The 25314-nt window shown below is 45.5% G+C and overlaps 1 protein-coding gene across 2 annotated transcripts; it reads left to right on the top strand.

The window, feature by feature from the left end:
- The first annotated feature begins 1447 nt into the window (after positions 1-1447).
- pcdh12 (protocadherin 12) lies at positions 1448-23362 on the top strand. Of its 2 annotated transcripts, none has more exons than XM_029770819.1 (4): positions 1448-4895; positions 6150-6241; positions 10443-10591; positions 22864-23362. In XM_029770819.1, the coding sequence occupies exons 1-4, from the start codon at positions 1986-1988 to the stop codon at positions 23271-23273; spliced, it is 3561 nt and encodes a 1186-aa protein (XP_029626679.1). In that variant the 5' UTR covers positions 1448-1985; the 3' UTR covers positions 23274-23362. The 2 variants fall into 2 exon arrangements, with proteins under 2 accessions (XP_029626679.1, XP_029626680.1); XM_029770820.1 differs by having other exon boundaries at positions 6183-6241.
- Positions 23363-25314: the final 1952 nt, after the last annotated feature.

Here is a 25314-nt window from a genome sequence, read left to right on the forward strand (position 1 = left end):
TGATAGAGAGAGAACTGTTAAGGAATCCCCGCCTGCTCTCCAAATGGGGAGAATTGGTCGGCGGAGAGAGCAGCTTTATGTGTGAAACGGATCCTCTGTTTGTTTAGGAGATAGAGCCTAATCGTATTGGCCGAACCTTTGCGCTCTCTGGCCACGGAGACAGCCGCCCATTTTGGCTTTTTACGAGGTATGGTGACCGAAGCCCTTAACTGTGTCTCTGAGAACTTACAGTGGACTAAGGGGACTGATATCTTTAGTATCATCTTTCCCAGAGTTATCACCCTGTCCGCTGTTGGCACTCTGTGAAAAGCTTTTATTGGCCCGTGCAGTAATGGGTTTGTTGATGTCCGAGCTGAAGGGGGAAGTGATATGCTTGAAACTTTGCATGCTATTCTTTCTGGTGTAGCTTATAGGCCTACGGCTCCTTCATTTTAGGTCCTCAAATAGTAGATGAAAAATAAGAATTATATTAATGCAAACAGAAGAATTATGTACATGTAAACATTGATTGATCAGGTTGATTGGTAAGGTTTTGTATGTTTGAACCGTACAGAGTATAACAAACCTTGTCTTTCTAGGCTCAGGCTATTGGATAATTTCCCGTCACACATTCAACTTTTATATTTATACATGCAGAGCTAAGATTATGCCATTTCACACTCTTTTTATAAAAATGTTCCTATCGTGGAGATCCTGTACATATAGTTGTCAAGATGTATAATGGTCTGATGTTGTTTATCAGGATTGTTTGCCCTGTTTATATTATCCGGAACTGCAGTTTTGTGTCATTGTTGTGAGCCCTTCAGTATGGATAGATTCTACTTTTTACAGCAGCACAAATTTTATTTTCTTCACTGTGCTATGTGTGATAACAACATTTGCAGCTTACTGCTGAGAAACCCAACAAAAACCATATATTACAACAAAAAAATAAAAAAATGGAAAGTAGTCCAGAAAGGGTCATTTAACCAGCTAAAAGATGTTTACGGCTGACAAGTTTAAGTTTGCCACACATTTATCAGCAAGGGTTATCTAGCGTTTAGGATTTCTGTCGCGAGCCCAGACCTTACGTCATGGAACTCTGAGTCGAGAGCAGGCCTGGTTACAGCTCGAAGTCCCATAGGGGCCACGCTTAAAGCCCACTCTGATTTCTACTGAGGTTAAAAATCCACAATGCAGGTTTCTGATGGTTTTTTGAAGATTGCAGGAAAAAAGCAACAAGGCAAAAAGGAGTGAAGGACTGGGGGCAGAGGCGGAGGGAGGATCACATTTCTTTAAAAGCACTCCAATGTTTCAACTCCTGCTTGATTTCCCGAGGGCCCACTTCTGTTTTGGGGTGTGGAGTTTAGATTTGCATATGCTCCACCCCCCTGTTCTGATTGGTTGGGTCCTATCCTGCATGTATCATCACAGATCCAAACTTCCTCAGTGCTCTCCTTGCTTTACTTTGTAGCTACAGGCTGATGAACCGGGACGCTGGGAGCCAGCAGCTGTGTGAGTGATTCATGCAGTAAGCTGTGAGCGTGTGTATGTGTAAGAGAGGGAGGCAATAGCTCTAGTTATAGGGTTCTGTAATTTAGTTATCTGACTAAACTTAAGGGTTCTAAGGTTGTTGTTATAAAGGGATGTAGGGTTGTCTTTCATTAATTTAGTCTTTAATTCAAATCTGTTTTTTTAGGAAAAATATTAGATTGTTTGTTTCATTGATTGAGCTGTAATTGTTGGTATATTTTGTGTTGATACTCAGAGCTTGGTAAAAGTGCAAGAATATGGGTAGATGATCTGTTTGATTCATGGCTTATATTGATAGAATAAATGTATGTTTTCTCGATTTATAACAAAAATATTTGACTTTTTTACTGTATCGGGCTATTTTAAAAGGATATCTTTTCTATCAATAGTTTCGTTTTTCATCAGTCATCATTATTTAAATTGAAGAAGGGGAAATAAGTAGTTTTTTGTGGGTCTTAGCCATGCCCTTTTAAATGCTGGACAGGACAGTAATATCTCACACAGTCATGCTGCTGGCTCTACTGCTGGTTCTGTGGCTTAGTTCTGGGGCCCAGTCTTCAGACCCGGCCCCATTAACTGTCATGTACCAAGTCTGGGAGGAGCAGCCTGTGGGCACCAGGGTCGGCCGTCTGGTCGATGACCTGCGTCAGAGAGGCGAGACCGGGGTACTGGAGGATTTCCAGGTCGTGGAGCATGGTCAAGCCCTGCCTTTCTCCATTGGAGTAAGAGATGGAACTGTCGCCACCCTAGGCCAGCTGGACCGGGAGGAGCTGTGTCGAGGCTTGGACCTGTGTCAGTTGGCCTTCAGTGTACTCTACAGGAAAGGTGGTGTTATCCACTTCCTGAAGGTGCGGGTGGAGGTGATGGACCTGAATGACCACAGCCCAACATTCCCCAGCAGCCAGCAGGAGATGGAAATCTCTGAGATGGCCACATTGAGGATGCGGATCCCCCTGGACCGAGCGGTGGACCCGGACGCCGGACCCAATGGTCTGCAGACCTACTCGCTGTCCGTCAACCAGCATTTTGCCCTGGATGTAAGGAGCGCTGCGGATGGGCCAAAGCAGGCAGAGCTGGTGGTGATCAAGGAGCTGGACAGGGAAGTGCATTCCTCCTTTGAGCTGACTCTGGTAGCCTGGGACAAGGGGAATCCTCCCAGGTCGGGCAGTACTCTGGTCCGGGTCAACGTCTTGGACTCCAACGACAACAGCCCCATGTTTGAGGATAGCACCCCCACTGTGGAACTAGCCGAGGATACAGCCCGTGGGACTATCGTCATTAACCTCAAGGCCACTGACCCTGACCAAGGGGCCAACGGGGAGGTTGAGTACTCTCTAAGCAAGCATGCTCCACCTGAGGTGCAGAAGCTTTTTGGTATCCACCCCCAGAGTGGGGCAGTGACTTTAAAAGGCCCACTGGATTATGAAGCCAAACACTTTTATGAGGTGGACATCCAGGCTCGCGATCTTGGGCCCAACGCCATCCCCTCTCATTGTAAACTACACGTCAAGCTGAGGGATGTCAATGATAATGCACCAAGGATCCACGTCACTTGGACACCCCCTGATTCCCCAGTGGCAACTGTTTTAGAAGGTGCACCAGAGGACACGTTCCTTGCACTGGTGATGGTCTCTGATGCAGACTCTGGGGACAACGGGAAAGTGCACGCCCACATCCAGCATGGATCGGGCCACTTCCACCTCAAGAAAATCCATGGCGACAATTACATGATCGTAACCAATGGCACCCTGGATCGGGAAAAGGTCATGGAGTATAATCTCACGTTACTTGCCCAGGATTACGGTGACCCTCCACTGTCATGTGTTAGACACCTAGTTGTCCATGTGTTGGATGAGAATGACAATGCCCCTGTGTTCTCCAAGTCCCACTACAGGGCTTCCTTCAAGGAGAACAATACCGTGGGGCTCCAGGTCCTTAAGGTAGAGGCCAATGATGTGGACATTGAGCTCAGTGGCAGGGTGTCCTTCTCCATCCGAGAGTCCAATGAACTGGGACCTCCCACGGCGTCTTTCGCCATCCACTCCACCAGTGGTGTAGTCAGCGCCCAGCAGTCATTGGACTATGAGGAGTCACCCACATACTCCTTCATTGTGGAGGCCATAGACCATGGGCATCCACCCCTCACCAGCACCGCCACGGTACTCATCGAGATCCAGGATGTCAATGACAACTACCCCGTCATCAAGGAGCCGATGCCAAAGAAAGGCATAGCCTTTGTGAGTGTCCCGGTCAACGAAGAGAAGGGGGAGATAGTGACAGAACTAGGGGATGGTGCTGAAGAATGCTTCACCGATCCTCATACTGGTCGCTCTGTCCAAAATGGATTTATGGGATTCCTGGCCACTACCATCAAGGCAAATGATCCAGACTCTGGCCTGAATGGAAGACTCAGCTACATGATCACAGATGGAAACCCCACAGGGCTATTCAGACTCAATGACACCACCGGACAACTGTATGTTAACACGACCAATGCTACAGAGCTCATTGGGAAAACTTTCAAAGTGGATATTGCTGTATCGGACAAGGGTTCTCCAAGGCTATTGACAAAGGCCACCTTGGAGGTGGCTTTCATCAACTTGCGGGACCATCTGAAGAACTCAGCCCCTGGTAACCATGGTCAGCTGAGTTTCACCATGATGGTGGCCATCTGCCTTGGGGCCAGTTGCATCCTGCTTCTCCTGGCTGTTGCCTTGGTGACCACCTTCTGTCGCCCTACGAAACGAGACAACCATTCCTACAACTGCAGGACGGCCGAGTCCACCTACACGAGCCACCCTCGCCGCCCGCAGAAAAACATCAGGAAGACAGACATCCAACTGGTGCCAGTCCTGAGGGGACGAAGGGAGGAACCTCCAGAAGCTGACGAAGCCCAGCCCCTCTCCCCGATGCTCCTGGTGGTTGAAGAGCAAAACACCGAAAGGCAGTACAGCGTTGCCAACTCCATGAACCCAACAGTCCACTCCCAGGCCTACCCAGAGGGGGGATCAACGCTACCAGTCTCCCATTCCAGAACACTCAGGAAACCTGGGAGCATCGAGCTGGACGGCACTCTTCCTCGGACCCCGGCCACTCCTTACCGAACCCTGCGTAAGGCAAGACACCCTTCATCGTCCTCCTCACTGTATCAGACCAGTACCCTGAGGCGACATGGGAACTTTGAGATCCAGGATAGCCCTGACGTTGAAGAGCCAGAAACATCGTCCCAGGTGGCAACACTTAGAAGGCCCAAGAACACAGATACCAGAAGTGGACTTGACGCTGAAAACCACAGACGGATGCTGAGGAACCTGGTCCGTCTCTCCATGGCTGCCTTCGGAGAGAACTCCATTGAGTTGTCTGCTGCCTCTCCCGAAGTGCAGGTAATAAACCTTTTAGTTATAATTACTTCAAACGTGAATGCACATTTGGTATATCTTATGCAATGCATTACATTGGTTTTAATCATTCTCATGTTAGAGACCCTATATCCATTTAATGAATAACAGAAAGAAAACCTTTTTTTCTCAGACCTTTGTACAAATAAGCCTTAATTTTTTCACATGCTCTAACTTAAATAATTAAGTGTAACCTACAGGAATTGAGATGCATTTAAATTGAAGGTCCTGAGAGCAGATATTTTCCCCCCCTCTTGTGTATGGCTTACATAGGAAGCCTGAGGGGACAACTAACAGATGATGCTGGAGCCAAAGCATTGCGTTTATTCAGGTGCTCATGTGTCAGCCACTGTAATCTTGTCTACTCCCATGCCCCTCAAGCAATCGCACCAATCCTTTTACTCAATATCGCATAACACACTCATATAGAGAAGGAAAAAACCCAGCCAAAGTAAGCTCTGATATATCTGTAGAGTAAGGGAATACTGCTTTGACATTTAAGCACCGCGAGTCGTCAGTGACAAATGGTCCAAATTGCTGATCTCACTTTAAGCAAAGAAAAGCAGCATCTGTAAATGTCTACTCAAGAAGTGCTGTGCTAGTCAAACGACACATCGTCATTGAGGGGGAATAGACGCAGACGGCGATGCCAACGCCCAATAGTCTTAGAACAAAGAGTCTGGCAAGGTTTTAAGGCCTCATGTATATTCCATTATAAGCGCAGGAAGATGACTGAGTGTTGACCCACCTCTCCTTCATCTTCGCCTGCTCGCCCCAGCTGGAGGTTTTCAGCCCCCCCCCCCCCCCCCCCCCCCCACATGACCATATTTCAGAGGTTCATCCTGGAAGGAAACAGATCAGAGAATAATAGCCCTTTACGTAAAGCGCTTTCCTGTCCACCCTCTGAATCCTACACACACACACACACACACACAAACCACCCTCTCTACACCTCACAAAGGCTGTTTCCTCTCTGAATGTGGAGGCCAGAGTTAGCAGCACATCCACAAGAAAGATATCAGCACAAACTGCTCAAAATGAACTCCCCAATGTTAGGGGTTGCCATAGTGAGAGATGGGTTGAATAGAGTCTCACAGAACAAATACTATTTATTCATTTGACGATTGTCACCTCCACCCAATACACTCAACAGCTTCAATACAGCACATTCTCAAAACCCTAGTTTGTTATAATATCACTGTTTCCTTACCCCTTTCATCATCTCCTGCCTCCTTACAGCAGGTTTCTCAGCTCCTCTCCCTGCTCCACCAGGGCCAGCTGCAGCCAAGACCAAACTTCCGAGGCAACAAGTTCTCCCAGCGGGCTGGCAGGTGAGCACATTTCCTCTTGTCTTTTTTTCCCTTTTTCTTTTCATTATCCCTCCTTTGTTTCAGAGCCAGTTGGCTGTTGACCACTACATGCATCATTATCCCTCCTTTGTTTCAGAGCCAGTTGGCTGTTGACCACTACATGCATCATTATCCCTCCTTTGTTTAAGAGCCAGTTGGCTGTTGACCACTACGACCACTACATGCATCATTATCCCTCCTTTGTTTCAGAGCCAGTTGGCTGTTGACCACTACATGCATCATTATCCCTCCTTTGTTTCAGAGCCAGTTGGCTGTTGACCACTACGACCACTACATGCATCATTCGTTTTAGATTGTATTGATGCCTTATGATTCAACAGGCTACATGACAATCTGACTTTCATTATTATCTTTTCATGAAATTGAACTTGTCAAAAATGTAGATTTACATACATATGTTTGTTATTTATCCTTTTTTTGTACAAGTGATCCCACTGAGATTTTATATCAACTTTTCAAAGGAGACCTGCCCGAAACACCCTATGAATATTGTTTCAAATCGTCCTACCCACTGGGCGCAGACGTCAGTTCAACGTCTAGTTTTGATTTACATTTGGTTGAGTTGTCAACTAACATAAGGTCAATGTGAGAAAAAAATAAAGAATAAAATAAGTGATTTTGGTAAAAATTTGGGTGGAAAAAAATACACAATTCCCTTACGTTGATGATTTTTACAAAATCCAATCAGTTTTCCACGTTGATTCAACATCGAATTTTGTTGAAATGATGAGGAAACAACATTGATTCAAATCCAATTTATTTACAGAGCCCTTCTTAAATCAGCTGATGTCACAAAGTGCTTATAGAAACCCAGCCTAAAACCCCAAACAGCAAGCAATGCAGGTGTAGAGGCAGGTGGCTAGGAAAAGCTCCCTAGAAAGGCCGGAACTGAGGAAGAAACCTAGAGCTGAACCAGGCTATGAAGGGTGGCCAGTCCTCTGCTGGCTGTGCCGGGTGGAGATTATAACAGAACATGGCCAAGATGTTCAAATGTTCATAGATGACCAGCAGGGTAAAATAATAATCACAGTAGTTGTCGAGGGTGCAACAGGTCTGCACCTCAGGAGTAAATGTCAGTTCGGCTTTTCATAGCCGAGCATTCAGAGTATCTCTACTGCTCCTGCTGTCTCTAGAGAGTTGAAAACAGCAGGTCTGGGACAGAGGTAACACGTCCGGTGAACAGGTCAGGGTTCCATAGCCGCAGGCAGAACAGGTGAAACTGGAGCAGCAGCACGGCCAGGTGGACTGGGGACAGCAAGGAGTCATCAAGCCAGGTAGTCCTGAGGCATGGTCCTAGGGCTCAGGTCCTCTGAGCGAGAGAGGGGGAGAGAGAAAAAGAGAGCATACTTAAATTCACACAGGACACTGGATAAGACAGGAGAAATACTCCAGATATAACAGACTGACCCTATCCCCCTGACACGTAAATTACTGCAGCATCAATTCTGGAGGCTGAGACAGGAGGGGTCGGGAGACACCGTGGCCCCATACGACGATACCCCCGGACATCCAACCAGTTTGTGCACAGTGGGTGGTAATATAGCTAGACAATGCTGCTCAGGTATGTGTCTGCCCAATAACAGGAAGAGTGTCTCATACCATAAGTGCTCTGCCAGTCATCCAGTCAGTCACTGTGGCAGGGAGCACGTCAGAGCAGGACTCAGTGCCTACCACACTGCCCTGACTCATTCCCAAAGGCAGGAGCCAGCACATCCACTGATCACAATGTTATGTTCTATACACAGTATGATGTGAGGGGTTCATATCTGGTTCAGGCTCTTCGCTTTCATGGATAATTAAGAATCTGTCTACGTGGGGTGTATGTTTTGTGTCATGGCTGACTATCTGGGATGTTGTCGGCCCACCTGGTTAATCTCCCAATTATACAACGGTGGGTCTAATCCAGGATGCTGATTGGTTAAAACCACATTCCAGCTGGTGTCTATTCCACAAATTACCACAAGCTATGATGTTGAAATGCCTATTTACTCTGTTCCATCTCAGTGGAGATCAAGTTTATAAATTGCCTGGCTGGGCTGATGAGACGGTGGATTGCGCAGTGGAGTAAATAGGCATTTCAACCTCATAGTTTTAGCCGGTGGTAATTTGTGGAATAGACACTGTCTGGAATGCAGTTTTAACCAATCCAGGATTAGACCCACCCGTTGTATTCTGTTCACGAGAACGAGCGTTCAAATCCCACCTGGAAAACGGCCTCCTTTAACCTTTTATTTTGACAAAAACTCCCTCATTTGCTGTATGATTTGGAAATATTGGAACTCGGACATGATGACCGTTTCTAAATGAAAGAGCTATGGCAAATTTGATCAAATTTCTGTAAAGGTGTGGGCAGAATGTTTTAACATTGTGAACTGAATTTTTCAAACTAAACATAGCCGAACCGGCCGCAAATTGGCGTTATTATCCATTTTACATAGTTTGTCATCTTACATGCTACTTTAATGTATTCAGCAGGCAATACACTGGTGACCCCCATGGACGGCTTGTACATAAAACATCCTCCATTCCGGCTACAAGGTTTCCTCCTTAACTCGAATGAATGGCTCATTGGTGGAAAAAATAAGCATATAAGCATATGGTGGGCGAAATAAGCATATTGTCTTAATAAAACACTATTTTCCACAACCATTTTAAGAGTTTCGGACAACTTCTGGATGTTGTACACCATGCGAGTCTGTTTACCCCTGGTTGAATGCGCACCGCAACATCAAAAAGTAACATTAGCCACCCTAGTATGGTGGTGGAAAATTGTTTTAAGACAGTAAGCCCCTCCCAATCGACGTGTCATTAAATCGAGTAAAGGAGGAAACTGATGACGTTGCAGCCTGAATTGAAGATGTTTTATACAAAATCCGGTCCATGGGGTACACGAGTGTATTACTGGCTGGGCTGACTGTGTCGATACCTAGAGGTAATACGACATCAGGAAGAACTACGTCCTCTAGGGGTCTCGGCGCTAGCCACCTACAGTGAGTGCCAAACACTGAATGCATTCTGCCAGATGATTGATTGTTTACTCAAACAATTTAAAACTAGATGCTAGAGCCCACACTTCTATGAAAAAGACGAACGGTTGTTAAATATTTTGTTTATCGATAGATGATAGAAACACAATCTCCTGCCTTGGTATAGGCGCTGAGATTAAATAGGCTACAATTTCGCGATCCTATTTGCACAGAAATACTGTGTATTATCCATACCCTACACATGGCCTACTGTCAAATATTTTAAGTAGGCTACTGGTCTGTTTACTTTAGAGCATTCTTGGCTTTTGAATGGATGAATGGACATATTTATCGTATAGTAGCGGGAACTAACCAATTATGTCAGAAAAGGAGATGATAATAATAATGAAAGAAACATATTAACTTACATGCTGTTATGCAATCTCCTTACCAGTGGTAAATGCATCTGTTTTATTACGTTTTCATGTTTTTATCACCATTTATTATGAATTATTTCCCGTGCCTTTTCAAACGCCTCAATTTCCTTAAAAGAACAATATGCTTGCAATACAATTCTTTAACAACTAGAAGTGTGTACGCATGGTCTGAGCTGTGCGTGGAGATACGCACATTTTCCAGTCGGGTTCAAAATGGATAAATACCAATCTTTGCGGAAAAACTGGGGCACGCAAGGTTTTGTCTTTTTTGTGCATACGCACCTTTTGATAAAGAGGCCTCAGGTCTGTCTGGTCTCTAACTGTCTCTGATCAAGTCTCTGACAGGGAGCATGTTCTGTCTTCAGTCTATACCTCATGTCTCTGGTGTTTTATCACCAAACTTTAAAACCCCCATAAGTACGTGAAGTAGGAGGCAAAGATGAGTGTTGCACAAGACCTCTTAGCATGGCTTTGAGCATCTCGGCACAGTTAAATGCCACTTAGCACACCCTTTGTCTGGCTCAATGCACCTCAGCATTGAGCCGGGGTTGGAAGCTATTCAAGTATTAAACTGGGCTCAGGTCAACACATTCCAGAACAGCTTGATTCTTGGGAACAATTGAATATGACATGACGGTCATAGTGAAGGTTCCACAAGATGGCTGACTATCGATAATATGACTCCTAAACGTCGGTTCTAAAATGCCCTCTCTCACTGTCCCTGACGCTCCCCTGTCTGTTTCCTTTGCTTCCCTCAAGGTCTTACGCTCAGGACACTGATTGGCAGAGCACCAAGGACAGCGGTCATGGTGAGAGTGAGGCCGGAGACGTGGACTGGGACATGGACCGAGACTCCCCCGTCGACCCGCTACTGGAGGAGGGGCTTAATAACCTGCTCAACAACCCTGGTAAGAACTTTTTCAAATCGAAACTTTATTTAACCAGGTTGACCGATTTTGACAAGAGAAATGATCTTATTTTATAGTCAACAAACAATAGCTTGAAGGGAAAACATTTTAATGGTCAATATTAACGAAGAAAAAAACACTTATTTGAATTCTTAGCTCTCTGTTGGGCTTCTACCACTTAATTATGTTCTTAAAATTCATAGCAAACTTAAGTGACTAACAATATCATAAGCTGAGCGTGGCTGTTTTCACTCAGACGTAAAGATACATATTGCTGTACTGTATGTGACATTGTTTGATGTGAAACAATGAGCGCAGCGCTTAGTATGATTGACCAGACTAATACATATGTTCAAATTCTATATAGTCCAACCTTCATTGAATGTACGAAACATTAGGAACACCTGTTCTTTCCATGAGACTGACCAGGGGAATCCTTGTAAAAGCTATGATCCCTTATTGAGATAAATCTAATTTAATCAGTGTCGATGAAGGGGAGGAGACAAGTTAAAGAAGGATTTTTCAGCCTTGAGACAATTGAGACATGGGTGAATGGGCAAGACATCATATTTAAGTTCCTTTAAACGGTGTATGTTAGTAGGTGCCAGGCGCACCGGTTTGAGTGTGTCAAAAACTGCAACCCTGCAGAGTTTTTCACACTCAACAGTTTACCGTGTGTATCAAGAATGGTCCACCACCCAAAGGACATCCAGCAAACTGTGGGAAGCATTGGAGTCAACATGGGTTAGCATCCCTGTGGAATGATATCGACACCTTGCGGAGTCCATGCCCCGACAAATTGAGGCTTTTCTGAGGGCAAAAGGGGGTGCAACTCAATATTAGGAAGGCTTCCTAATGTTTGCTATACTCAATGTATGTACACAGTAAACATACGTATTGAGTTCCTTCCAATTGTTTAGGTCCTCGTCACGTGGGTTCTGTCTTTGTTCTTTTTAAAAACACGGCACATAGTCTCTCAAGACTTCAAGGCAGTTGATCTTGAGTTAGAGCCATTTAAAGTATATGCCAGTACAGTAATCTCACACGGGTGTTACAAAGACCTGCGTGTGTGTTTGTGTGTCATGCTTGAGTCACCCACGCCCAAAGGGGTCCTCCATTAGCATTGTAACTCACACTAGATTTGTGAGGCTTACGATCGGTGAGAAGCTCATGCTCTTTGAGGATCTATGACGTTGTTCAAACATTCAAACAGCCTGTGTTTCTGATTCCCTGGGCAACACATTTTTTCTTTTCACCTGGAGAGCCCCATCTTTTCAGCTGCATAGAACAACCCCAACACACACACACCCACACACACAGTCACCACCACCCACTCTGCCCTGAGGCAGTGTTTCAGCGAGATCTGAACAGATGGCCTTGAATCTGACCTCTGATATCATGTTCCACATCTGTCTTTCGTCCTGATCGACACAATGCAAAGGTGTGTGTGGGTAGATCAGTGTGTTTTCAGCACCCCTTCTTCAGAATGCGGCCTCAGTCTATCTCTCCTTGAGCTCTGCTATTTTCTTTTGAGTCTGCATTCCTTTGTTTGGTAGCCATATCACCCATTAAAGGGACAGTTCACTCGAAAATCAGTCTTAGAGCTGATGGAAGATGAATCTCATATCACCAATTGAATTGTCAGTTTTCAGTCAACTGATGATTTTTTTCAATATTTGCCATTATGACTTATCAAAGTTGAGCTCTGACTTTAGTCAGGTCTGTGGATCTAACACTTGGCAGTATGCTTTAAACTGCTTCAATATCTTCGGGTGTTTTATTGTGGTTGTAGTCAATCAACCACAGCAGGGGTGTTCTTCACATCAAGCGTGTGTGTGTGTGTGTGTGTGTGTGTGTGTGTGTGTGTGTGTGTGTGTGTGTAAGGGGGTTCTTTTGGTTCCAGTAAGAGGGTAATTGTTTTCTGAGGATTTAGGGTTTCCCTGCTTGTTGGTCCTGTCTAATTAAGTTTGGAATGGTGGGAGCCATGGATCACGAGAGATAAAGAGAAGGGGGTGTAGAGTGGGGGTGTAGAGAAAGGGAGATGAAGAGAAAGGGGGATGAGGTGAAGAGAAAGGGGGATGAGGTGTAGAGTGGGGGATGAAGAGAAAGGGGGATGAGGTGTAGAGTGGGTTGTGAAGAGAAAGGGGGATGAGGTGAAGAGAAAGGGGGATGGGGTGAAGAGAAAGGGGGATGAGGTGAAGTGAAGAGAAAGGGGGATGAGGTGAAGAGAAAGGGGGATGAGGTGTAGAGTGGGGAATGAAGAAAAAGGGTGATGAAGAGAAAGGGGGATGAGGTGAGGAGAAGGGGGATGAGTTGAGGAGAAGGGGGATGAGGTGAGGAGAAGGGGGATGAGGTGAGGAGAAGGGGGATGAGGTGAGGAGAAGGGGGATGAGGTGAGGAGAAGGGGGATGAGGTGAGGAGAAAGGGGGATGGGGTGAAGAGTGGGGGATGAAGAGAAAGGGGGATGAGGTGTAGAGTGGGGGATGAAGAGAAAGGGGGATGAAGAGAAAGGGGGATGAAGAGAAAGGGGGATGAGGTGTAGAGTGGGGGGTGAAGAGAAAGGGGGATGAGGTGAAGAGTGGGGGGTGAAGAGAAAGGGGGATGAGGTGAAGAGAAAGGGGGATGGGGTGAAGAGAAAGGGGGATGAGGTGTAGAGTGGGGGGGATGGGGTGAAGAGAAAGGGGGATGGGGTGAAGAGAAAGGGGGATGGGGTGAAGAGAAAGGGGGATGGGGTGAAGAGAAAGGGGGATGGGGTGAAGAGAAAGGGGGATGGGGTGAAGAGAAAGGGGGATGAGGTGAAGAGAAAGGGGGATGAGGTGAAGAGAAAGGGGGATGAGGTGAAGAGAAAGGGGGATGAAGAGAAAGGGGGATGAAGAGAAAGGGGGATGAGGTGAAGAGAAAGGGGGATGAGGTGAAGAGAAAGGGGGATGAGGAGAAGGGGACGAAGAGAGGGGGGATGAGGTGTAGAGTGGGGGGGATGAAGAGAGGGGGATGGGGTGTAGAGAAAGGGGGACAAAGAGAAGGGGGATGAGGTGAAGAGAAGGGGGATGAGGTGAAGAGAAGGGGGATGAGGTGAAGAGAAGGGGGATGAAGAGAAGGGGGATGAAGAGAAGGGGGATGAAGAGAAGGGGGACGAAGAGAGGGGGGATGAGGTGTAGAGTGGGGGGATGAAGAGAGGGGGATGGGGTGTAGAGTGGGTTGTGAAGAGAAAGGGGGATGAGGTGTAGAGTGGGGGATGTAGAGAAAGAGGGATGAAGAGAAAGGGGGATGAGGTGAAGAGAAAGGGGGATGAGGTGTAGAGTGGGGATGAAGAGAAAGGGGGATGAGGTGTAGAGTGGGTTGTGAAGAGAAAGGGGGATGAGGTGAAGAGAAAGGGGGATGGGGTGAAGAGAAAGGGGGATGAGGTGAAGTGAAGAGAAAGGGGGATGAGGTGAAGAGAAAGGGGGATGAGGTGTAGAGTGGGGAATGAAGAAAAAGGGTGATGAAGAGAAAGGGGGATGAGGTGAGGAGAAGGGGGATGAGTTGAGGAGAAGGGGGATGAGGTGAGGAGAAGGGGGATGAGGTGAGGAGAAGGGGGATGAGGTGAGGAGAAGGGGGATGAGGTGAGGAGAAGGGGGATGAGGTGAGGAGAAGGGGGGATGGGGTGAAGAGTGGGGGATGAAGAGAAAGGGGGATGAGGTGTAGAGTGGGGGATGAAGAGAAAGGGGGATGAAGAGAAAGGGGGATGAAGAGAAAGGGGGATGAGGTGTAGAGTGGGGGGGTGAAGAGAAAGGGGGATGAGGTGAAGAGTGGGGGGTGAAGAGAAAGGGGGATGAGGTGAAGAGAAAGGGGGATGGGGTGAAGAGAAAGGGGGATGAGGGTGTAGAGTGGGGGGGATGGGGTGAAGAGAAAGGGGGATGGGGTGAAGAGAAAGGGGGATGGGGTGAAGAGAAAGGGGGATGGGGTGAAGAGGAAAGGGGGATGGGGTGAAGAGAAAGGGGGATGGGGTGAAGAGAAAGGGGGATGGGGTGAAGAGAAAGGGGATGAGGTGAAGAGAAAGGGGGATGAGGTGAAGAGAAAGGGGGATGAGGTGAAGAGAAAGGGGGATGAGGTGAAGAGAAAGGGGGATGAGGTGAAGAGAAAGGGGGATGAAGAGAAAGGGGGATGAAGAGAAAGGGGGATGAAGAGAAGGGGGATGAGGTGAAGAGAAAGGGGGATGAGGAGAAGGGGGACGAAGAGAGGGGGGGATGAGGTGTAGAGTGGGGGGGATGAAGAGAGGGGGATGGGGTGTAGAGAAAGGGGGACAAAGAGAAGGGGGATGAGGTGAAGAGAAGGGGATGAGGTGAAGAGAAGGGGGATGAGGTGAAGAGAAGGGGGATGAAGAGAAGGGGGATGAAGAGAAGGGGGATGAAGAGAAGGGGGACGAAGAGAGGGGGGATGAGGTGTAGAGTGGGGGGATGAAGAGAGGGGGATGGGGTGTAGAGAAAGGGGGACAAAGAGAAGGGGGATGAGGTGAAGAGAAGGGGGATGAGGTGAAGAGAAGGAGGATGAAGAGAAGGGGGATGAGGTGAAGAGGGATGAAGAGAAGGGGGATGAAGAGAAAGGGGGATGAGGTGTAGAGAAAGGGGGACGAAGAGAGGGGGATGAGGTGTAGAGTGGGGGGATGAAGAGAGGGGAATGGGGTGTAGAGAAAGGGGGACAAAGAGAAGGGGGATGAGGTGAAGAGAATGGGGACGAGGTGAATAGGGGGATGAGGTGTAGAGTGGGGGATGAAGAGAAAGGGATGAGGAGTAAAGTGAAATGGGGATGAGGTGTAGGGTGGGGGTGAGAGTAAGGGGGATGAAGTGTGGAGTGGAGGGGTGAAGGGAAAGGGGGATGAGGTGTAAAGTGGGGGGTGAAGAGATAGGGATGAGGCGAAAAGTGAAATGGGGATGGGGTGTAGAGTGGGGGTGTAGAGAAAGGGGGATGAGGTGTAGAGTAAGGGGGATGAGGTGTAAAGTGGGGGGTAACGAGATGGGGATGAGGTGTAAAGTGAAATGGGGATGTGGTGTAGAGTGGGGGTGTAGAGAAAGGGGGATGAGGTGTAGAGAAAGGGGGACGAAGATAAGGGGGATGAGGTGTAGAGTGGGGGATGAAGAGAGGGGGATGAGGTGTAAAGTGGGGTGTGAAGAGAAATGGGGATGAGGTGTAAAGTGAAATGGGGATGTGGTGTAAAGTGAAAGTTATTTCATCCTTCCACCAGACGATATAGTCCGGGCTAAAGCCGGTTCTGACGTTGCTAACCATCAGGCTGGTTGTTAATTATATTCTCATGTTTTGACCAAGTCGTTGCTATGCTAAACAAATCATTGGCATGTAGCTAGCTAGGTAGCAGAGGTTCAATTATTACAAGAGAGAGGCGAATTTAAATGTAATAAATAATTTATAAACAGGCAACAACCAGCTAATGGTCGAGTCAATAAGAAAGTTAGGGAGGATAGCTAGGCTAAGTTTACTTCTCCTTTGCTAGCTAACTAGCCAAATACACAATCACATCAAGCAGCTGAAATGACGGCAAACTGCAGTTTTGTTGGTTTTACCTTTGTTTCTATATCCATTACAATGATCCTGATCAATTAATTTGTCTGGATCAGATAAGCTGTCAGTCTCGTCACATAATATGGAGATCGAAAAATGTAAAAAGAAACGTCAACGTTGGACAGGTTTATATTAATCCCCTCTGTACCAAACCAAATGCTAGGCTAGTAGCATGGGGAAATATTCTCAAGACGCTTTTTTTCCAGGGGAGATTAAGATTATAAATTGACTGGCTGGGCTGTGGGACAGTGGATGTGCATCGATACATCTAAAGGAACCGTTAATAGGCATTACACATGGAATGCAGAATAGTGGCGCTATAACTCACTGCTATCAATCAGCCTCCAGGATCCAAACAACAGGATCCCATCCCGTTTTATAAAATGAGATGCAGAAGGGGGGGCGGGACGGGACTGAGGCGATTGCAGAGAAAGGGGCCAGAAAAGGAAGCAGCATTTTTAGAAAACCTGACGTGATTGAACCCAGGCAGTTAGCTTGTGAGTTAACCTCTCTCTCTGATGTGGCTTGCTGTGAGTTAGATTGATCACTGCCTCCCCAGCCTCCGTGTCAAAGTCAAGCAGAAGCAACAGACTGTAAAAAAGGGCCAGCCTGCCCCCATTAGTTTCTGACAGTGTTTTATATGTACGCTAGCCCTGTTAGCAACGCTCTCTTCTGAGGTCTCCTGGAGACGACAGACATGAAAGATGGTGGTCGACTGAGTCAGCGCAACTTCATTTGATGACCTTTGCGTGTAGTTCAAACCCCCACATATATGGAGCTCAGTCTTCCATTCAAAAACAAATATCTCACAGCAGAGCCTTTGAACATTTCAAACAAATACAGCGGGGGATAACTATCTTAGAAGGACTTGGGGCGGAACATGATGCATTTGAACATCATGTGGGATTTGTGTTGGTTACTTTTCACTGATGTGTCTTGTGAAATCAGAAGTATAAGGACTTGTTTGGTTTATGATTGAGATTTAAGTTGAGGGCTGTCAGTGTCACGCAGTGCATGTGGTGAGGGGGAGTATAAGTGTGTGTGCATGAGAGAGGGAATGAGGGTTTGTGTGTGGTGGGGGTAGGTTCTGGGGTTGTTCAGTGACTGCTCTGTAAGTTTGTGTTAGAACAGTGGATCCCAACTTTTTTTTGGTTACCGTACCCCCAACTGAATTTCGCTTTGCCTGGAGTACCCCTAAAGTATCCCCTTGTGCATTTTACCAGTAATCCTATGGACTCGTTAGTCTTTTGAAGTACCTCCAGGGGTCCCAGTACCCCTAGTTGGGAACCACTGTGTTAGTGTGTGCGTGCCCGGGTCTGGTTGTGATTAGATGAAAAGGACCACAGGGCAAGTGTAACATGCAGGATATGAACCCGGGTCTCCCATGGAAGCAACCAACGTCTTAGACCAAGAGGGAAAGTTCTCTTGGTCTGAAGGGCAGACAGTGTTTTTTGAAGTTCGCAGGCGGGGGATACCTGACGGGAGTGCTAGCTTACTAGGTACATATAATAGCTTTAGGTTGGTTGTTTTTCCATCGACGACGTTGCCCCTCTGACGATGTAAAACTTAATTCAAGGGCTAAGGGTTTAGGACCGAGGAGCATTTGACACAGCAGAGGATCGGTTCCTCTTCCACTCCCTTGAGAAATTTGGCTTTAGGGATTTTTTTCTGTGAGGCTATTAAGACACTATACTAATGTTAACAGCTCTATCAAACTGAAACATGGCACCTGACCTAGATTTGAGTTAGGACAACCTTGCCTAAATCCTCTCTATCTCACCGTATCATTTTTTATTAGTCGTCCAACTTATTACAAAGTCTTTAAATAATAGTCCTGTACAAGGCATTTCCATGGCTGGTAAATAAATGATGATCCAGCTGGCTGACGATACTCCACTTTTTCTGAAAGACACTAGTCAGATTCCCATATCGATCAATGTGATATAATCCTTTTCCAAAGCATCTGGTCTATATCTTAACATTTAATAAATGTGCACTCATGGCTGTCAAAGATTGTGTGACACCTTCATATTATGGTATTCCAGGGAAAGAAGAACTTACATTTTTAGGCATAACCATTAGTAAGGTTCAGAAGTCTAGAGGCTTACTACATTTTAACCCTCTTGTTAAAAAAACCCACAGAAGAAGCTAAATCAATGGCCACAGAGGGACTTCTCTATCAAAGGAAGAGTCCTAATAACCAAGGCTGAAGGTATCTCTAGACTAACATATGCTGCTCTATCTTTATATCTTGACTGGAAAATAAGCAAAGAGAGAGACCAGATGCTTTTAAACTTTCTGTGGAGAAACTGTACCCATTACATTAGGGAAACTGTTGTAATGAACACTTACGAGTATCGTGGGCTGAATTTTCTGGACTTTACTACCTTTTAGTTTTAAGATAAATTTGAGAAAACAATTCCTAAGAAGACCCACTTCTATGTGGAACTGTATTACTCATGTCTTCTCTACTTTTGGTGGCCATAATTTCATGTTGGTATGCATTTATAATATAGACAAAGTCCCAGTAAAAAAATGTATTGTCATGGTCCTTAATTTATAACCATAATTGTTCTCCATACAGATATTATATATGGAATAGTCGGGACATATTGTATAAAAAATACTTAGTGCATTCGGAAACCTTGACTTTTTGTACATTTTGTTACATTACAGCCTTATTCTAAAATGTATTAAATTGTTTTTTTTCCTCATCAATCTACACACAATACCCCATAATGACAAAGCAAAACCAGGTTTAGACATTTTGGCAAATGTATAAAAAACTGAAATATTACATTTACATAAGTATTCAGACCCTTTACTCAGTACTTTGTTGAAGCACCTTTGGCAGCGATTACAGCCTCAAGTCTTCCTGGGTATGACAATACAAGCTCGGCACACCTGTATTTGGGGAGTTACTCCCATTCTTCTCTGCAGATCCTCTCAAGCTCTGTCAGGTTGGATGGGGAGCGTCGCTGCACAGCTATTTTCAGGTCTCTCCAGAGATGTTCGATCAGGTTCAAGTCCTAGCTCTGGCTGGGTCACTCAAGGACATTCAGAGACTTGTCCCGAAGCCACTCCTGCATTGTCTTGGCTGTGTGCTTAGGGTTGTTGTCCTGTTGGAAAGGGAACATTCGCCTCAGTCTGAGGTCCTGAGCGCTCTGGAGCAGGTTTTCATCAAGGTTCTTTCTGTACTTTGCTCTGTTCATCTTTCACTCGGTCCTGAGCTCTGTCAGAGTGACAATCGGGTTCTTGGTCACCTCTCTGACCAAGGCCCTTCTCCCCCGAATGCTCAGTTTGGCCGGGCGGCCAGCTCTAAGAGAAGTCTTGGTGGTTCCAAACTTCTTCCATTTAAGAATGATGGAGGCCACTGTATTCTTGGGTACCTTCAATGCTGCAGAAATGTTTTGGTAACCTTCTCCATATCTGTGCCTCGACACAATCCTGTCTCGGAGAACTACGCACAATTCCATCGACCTCTTGGCTTAGTTTTTGCTCTGACATGCACTGTCAAATGTGGGTCCTTATAGACAGGTGTGTGCCTTTCCAAGTCATGTCCAGTCAATTGAATTTACCACAAGTGGACTCCAATCATGTTGTAGGAACATCTCAAGAATGGTCAATGAAAACAGGATGCACCTGAGCTCAATCCAAGTAGATTGATGATGATTTTTATTTAATCCATTTTAGAAAAAATCTAACATCTGAATATTTTCAGAATGCACTGTTTTTGTTTGTAAAATATTGGTTCCCGAAATAATATCCTATTGGTCAGCCAACTTGTAAATGCAGAGGGACTTTTACTTATTTATAAGGAATTCTTATCACTTCATAAGATCCCCGTAACACCTAAAGAGTTTGCAAATTGTTTTAGATGCCATTCTCTCAGGTGTTTTATTATTCAGAAACGTGTCAAGACCTGACCCTCAGAACATACCTACGATTAACCCTGTTGACTCATCAGTAAGAAAGATTTGTTTTTCTTTTGGTCCATTCAACAACATTAGAGCTATACGAACCTTGTTTCAACAGAATGTTATACAGTGGGGAGAACAAGTATTTGATACACTGCCGATTTTGCAGGTTTTCCTACTTACAAAGCATGTAGAGGTCTGTAATTTTTATCATAGGTACACTTCAACTGTGAGAGACGGAATCTAAAACAAAAATCCAGAAAATCCCGTATGATTTTTAAGTAATTACTTTGCATTTTATTGCATGACATAAGTATTTGATCCCCTACCAACCAGTAAGAATTCCGGCTCTCACAGACCTGTTCGTTTTTATTTTAGAAGCCCTCCTGTTCTCCACTCATTACCTGTATTAACTGCACCTGTTTGAACTCGTTACCTGTATAAAAGACACCTGTCCACACACTCAATCAAAGACTCCAACCTCTCCACAATGGCCAAGACCAGAGAGCTGTGTAAGGACATCAGGGATAAAATTGTAGACCTGCACAAGGCTGGGATGGGCTACAGGACAATAGGCAAGCAGCTTGGTGAGAAGGCAACAACTGTCATGGATTAAAATCCTGCAGCACACGCAAGGTCCCCCTGCTCAAGCCAGCGCATGTCCAGGCCCATCTGAAGTTTGCCAATGACCATCTGGATGATCCAGAGGAGGAATGGGAGAAGGTCATGTGGTCTGATGAGACAAAAATAGAGCTTTTTGGTCTGAACTCCACTCGCTGTGTTTGGAGGAAGAAGGATGAGTACAACCCTAAGAACACTATCCCAACCGTGAAGCATGGAGGTGGAAACATCATTCTTTGGGGATGCTTTTCTGCAAAGGGGAAAGGACGACTGCACCGTATTGAGGGGAGGATGGATGGGGCCATGTATCGCGAGATCTTGGCCAACAACCTCCTTCCCTCAGTAAGAGCACTGAAGATGGGTCGTGGCTGGGTCTTCCAGCATGGATTATTTACCTATGATAGGAATAAGTTGAAACAATTTCATGTCATTCATTTCATTATTCTTTTAGCCAAATTTCATTGTCACAAATGTAACTGCCAAAACTGCCGGGCCAAAACCGCCCTCAAAGTTTATTTTTATTTTTGTGAATTTCATTTGTTGGTTAAAATATACTAAAATCACCAGGAATTCAGCTAAAAATGTGTTTAATTTAGGAAATCTGTTCCCAAGTATTCCCACGAATACAAAAAGAGATGTGATCGTGCCGCAATGTAATCAAGGTATGAAATTGTAATTTTGAAGTACAATCTCTTTTCGGGCTTAGTTGTGGTCAATTTGCATTGTACAAATAATTATAATTATGTTGGGCCCCTGTCCATCCTGTCCATCCGCTCCGACAAAAATTGGCCCGCGGCTGAATCTAGTTGTCTACCCCTGCCATACAGTTAAACCACAACTAAAGTTTTCTTTTTATCAAAACAAACAAACTAAAGCAGTATGATGTTGGTCATGATAATCAGGTTTGCACAACCCCATACAAAAAAATGATACAAGAATGCCTGTAATGCTTAGCTGTAGACAATGGCTTTAAATTGATTTTTGACCTGTTTTGAGTGTGTACGTGCTCATTCTAGCCTCGTTTATACCTGGTGCTAACATGAGTCCTTTGTCCTGATCTTGTCTATATTCTGATGGTGCCCACATTTTCAGAAATATGTCTACACATGGAATATAAATGTGTCTGTTATCCGTCCACTGTGGCGGCATTGTGACCAGATTTCCTGGCCCCTTTATGCAAATCATTTCATAGATATTCTTTCAAAAATAATATTTATTTATTGTAAGACACATTGATGTAAACAGTCAATGGTGCCACCTGCCAATTATTTAAATGTTTTCTCTGTCCATATCTGTCTACACTTGTAAGATATCAAGACACAATATGTGTCTGACTACCAGAAGTGGGCAGGGTGATCAGATCACAATGTGTCTTTTGATTGTCTTAACAGGGTTTGTGTGCAGAACCACTTTAATGCCGATGTATGGTCATTCCACAATCTGCATTGGCCATACAGCATTTACTGCGATGCTGCCTCTGCATAAGGAATGGAATTGATACTTCTTGCGCTTGTCAAGGAAGTGAATTTGTGTTCATACAGGATGTACCGCCCCCACCTACCGTCATCCAATCATGTCAATGCGGAGATATATAGTGAGCCCTCCGCATTGTTAAAAATTGGGGAGGTGCATGCGGTACGGAGCTTGTTATGGCCTTTTGCGTCACACCCTCTTTACGGCGCCTCTGCACCGCATTCCCAGATCAAGCATAAATCAGCTTTTACTTGACTATAACTCCGGATACAGCCAGGAGATGACAGGAAATGCCGGTTCACAACAGCCAGATAAATATTCTCCTGTGATTTCCTCTATCCTGTTTTCGTCCCACAGTGTTTTTCTCAAGGAGATTGAAGGAAAAGGCAAGATTAGACTTATACCTCCATAAGCTTATTTTTATTAACTTAGTTTCTATTTGTCGTCTTCGACATACCAGATAATCATTCTCCCAGCTTCAGATTTCATTTAACTTTTTCACGTGAAGAAATTCATTTTCACAGGGATAAACAACAATACTGACCAACAACAAACACTATAACAAAGAACACCCGCATGTTCCCTGTGTCACATCCAGCACTGTATCACTGTAGTGTTGTTGCTTTGTCCTATGTTGTTAAAAAAATGCTATTGCCAATACTCCATACTTTATTGACATGTTCTCATCTCTCCTCCTCTCATCAGATGACGTCTTTGCTGACATAGAGGACCCTGCGTGGCTGTCCCGCCTCTCCCTCCCCCTAACTGCCGACTACCACGAGAATATTTTTGTTCCCAATGGGCCACCGTCCCCTGAAACCCATTGCTCCCCAGACACCCTTGACTCTGCCTCCTTCTCCACCTTCGGTAAGAAGCCGGAGGATGGCTCACTGGGCGGGGCGTTGATCTCCGAGGTCAACACTTTGTTTAATATGCTCCTGACCCAGAAAGGCGACTCTCAGCCCTGCCCCTCGCCAGACGTGCTCTACAGACTGTCCGCCACCTACCGGCGCTCGCTGGGGCTGGAAGGAGATACCGCCGCAGCAGGGGGTGCCAACATGCAAAGGAACTCTGTGAACCCCGAAAAGAGGTCCCCCCTGGCTCAATGCCCTTAGGCCCAACCCCTGGTATGAGAACAGTTGCCTCAACTTTATTTGATTGGTTCTTGTGTGTTTGGGTGCCTAAGACCCCCCCCCCCCCCCCCCCCCCCCAAAAAAAGAAACTGATGACTTTGTTTTACCTGTTGCTGAAATGACTGAACTGCTCAAGCTTACAACAGCAACTCTCCTCCTAACATATCCCCATTAGGAGATGTCCAATACATGCCTACGTTCTGACAGCCTGCTTCCCTGTCTGAAACAGGACAAGGTCAGAAGAGGGACAGGAGTTAACCAAAGGTCTTTATTCAGTGCTGGAAAAAACACAATGTACTATACTGTACTCCCTACTTAGAAAAGTGTACATTTACCTTAAGATAAATGTTACACAATGAAACTGTCTTCATGTGGCACATACTCCTCTGTATCATTCTGATGCAACAAAGATTCACTTTGTCTCTCGTCAGAAGTGTTTATCAGTGGGAGCAACAACATGGTGCTATCCGTTGTTAGCGTTGTCCATGGTATGAATGGCTTAAGTTTAGCAGCCCCATTCAAAGAGCCCAAGAAGGAAACGGCTCTGTCTTCTTTGAAGACAAAACACTAACAACATTATGTCCTGTTCCTGAGGAGGAATGTGTGAAATGTGTGTCACAATGGACCTAGTCTGCTGACACTTCCTTCACCACCATTTTGAGAAATGTTTCCATTATTGTTTACTATTTGTATTTACTCAAGTAAATTATTTAGCTACTGAAAAATGTAATATTTACAGAGGTATAAATGTTTGTTGATATGTCTGTGTAGGAAACACTTACAGTGCCTTCGGAAAGTATTCAGACCCCTTGACTTTTTCCACATTTTCTTATGTTACAGCCTTATTCTAAAATGGATTAAATACAACAACAAAAATCCTCAGCAATCTACACAACGTACCCCATAATGACAAAGCGAAAACAGGTTTTTAGAAATGTTTGCAAATGTAGAAAACATAAAAATCAGAAATACATTATTTACATAAGTATTCAGACCCTTTGCTATTTATTCATGTTTTATGGTAGAGCGGCCAGACGGAAGCAACTCCTCAGTAAAAGGTACATAACAGCTGACTTGGAGTTCGCCAAAAGGCACCTAAAGACACTCAGACCATGAGAAACACGATTCACTGGTCTGATGAAACCAGGATTGAACTCTTTGGCCTGAACTCTTTGGCCTGAATGCCAAGCATCACGTCTGGTGGAAACCTGGCACCATCTCTATGGTGAAGCATAAGGGTGGCAGCATCACGCTGAGGGGATGTTTTTCAGTGGCAGGGACTGGGAGACTAGTCAGGATCGAGGGAAAGATGAACAGAGCAAAGTACAGAGATCCTTAATGAAAACCTGCTCCAGAGTGCTCAGTACCTCAGACTGGGGTGAAGGTTCACCTTCCAACAGGACGACGACGACCGTAAGCACACAGCCAAGACAACGCAGGACTGGCTTTGGGACACGTCTCTGAATGTCCTTGAGTGGCTCAGCCAGAGAGCCCGGACTTGAACCTGATCAAACATCTCTGGAGAGACCTGAAAATAGCTGTGCAGCAATGCTCCCCATCCAACCTGACAGAGCTTGAGAGGATCTGCAGAGAAGAATGGGAGAAACTCCCCAAATACAGGTGTGCCAAGCTTGTAGCGTCATACCCAAGAAGACTCAAGGCTGTAATCGCTGCCAAAGGTGCTTCAACAAAGTACTGAGTAAAGTGTTTGAATACTTGGAACTCGAACCTTCAGCTCCCTCCACAGATTTTCTATGGGATTAAGGTCTGGAGACTGGCTAGGCCACTCCAGGACCTTAATGTGCTTCTTCTTGAGCCACTCCTTTGTTGCCTTGGCCGTGTGTTTTGGGTCATTGTCATGCTGGAATACCCATCCACGACCCATTTTCAATGCCCTGGCTGAGGGAAGGAGGTTCTCACCCAAGATTTGATGGTACATGGCCCCGTCTATCGTCCCTTTGATGCGGTGAAGTTGTCCTGTCCCCTTAGCAGAAAAACACCCCCAAAGCATAATGTTTCCACC

Source organism: Salmo trutta, chromosome 13 (assembly GCF_901001165.1).
Source record: "Salmo trutta chromosome 13, fSalTru1.1, whole genome shotgun sequence".
NCBI classification, from domain to species: domain Eukaryota; kingdom Metazoa; phylum Chordata; class Actinopteri; order Salmoniformes; family Salmonidae; genus Salmo; species Salmo trutta.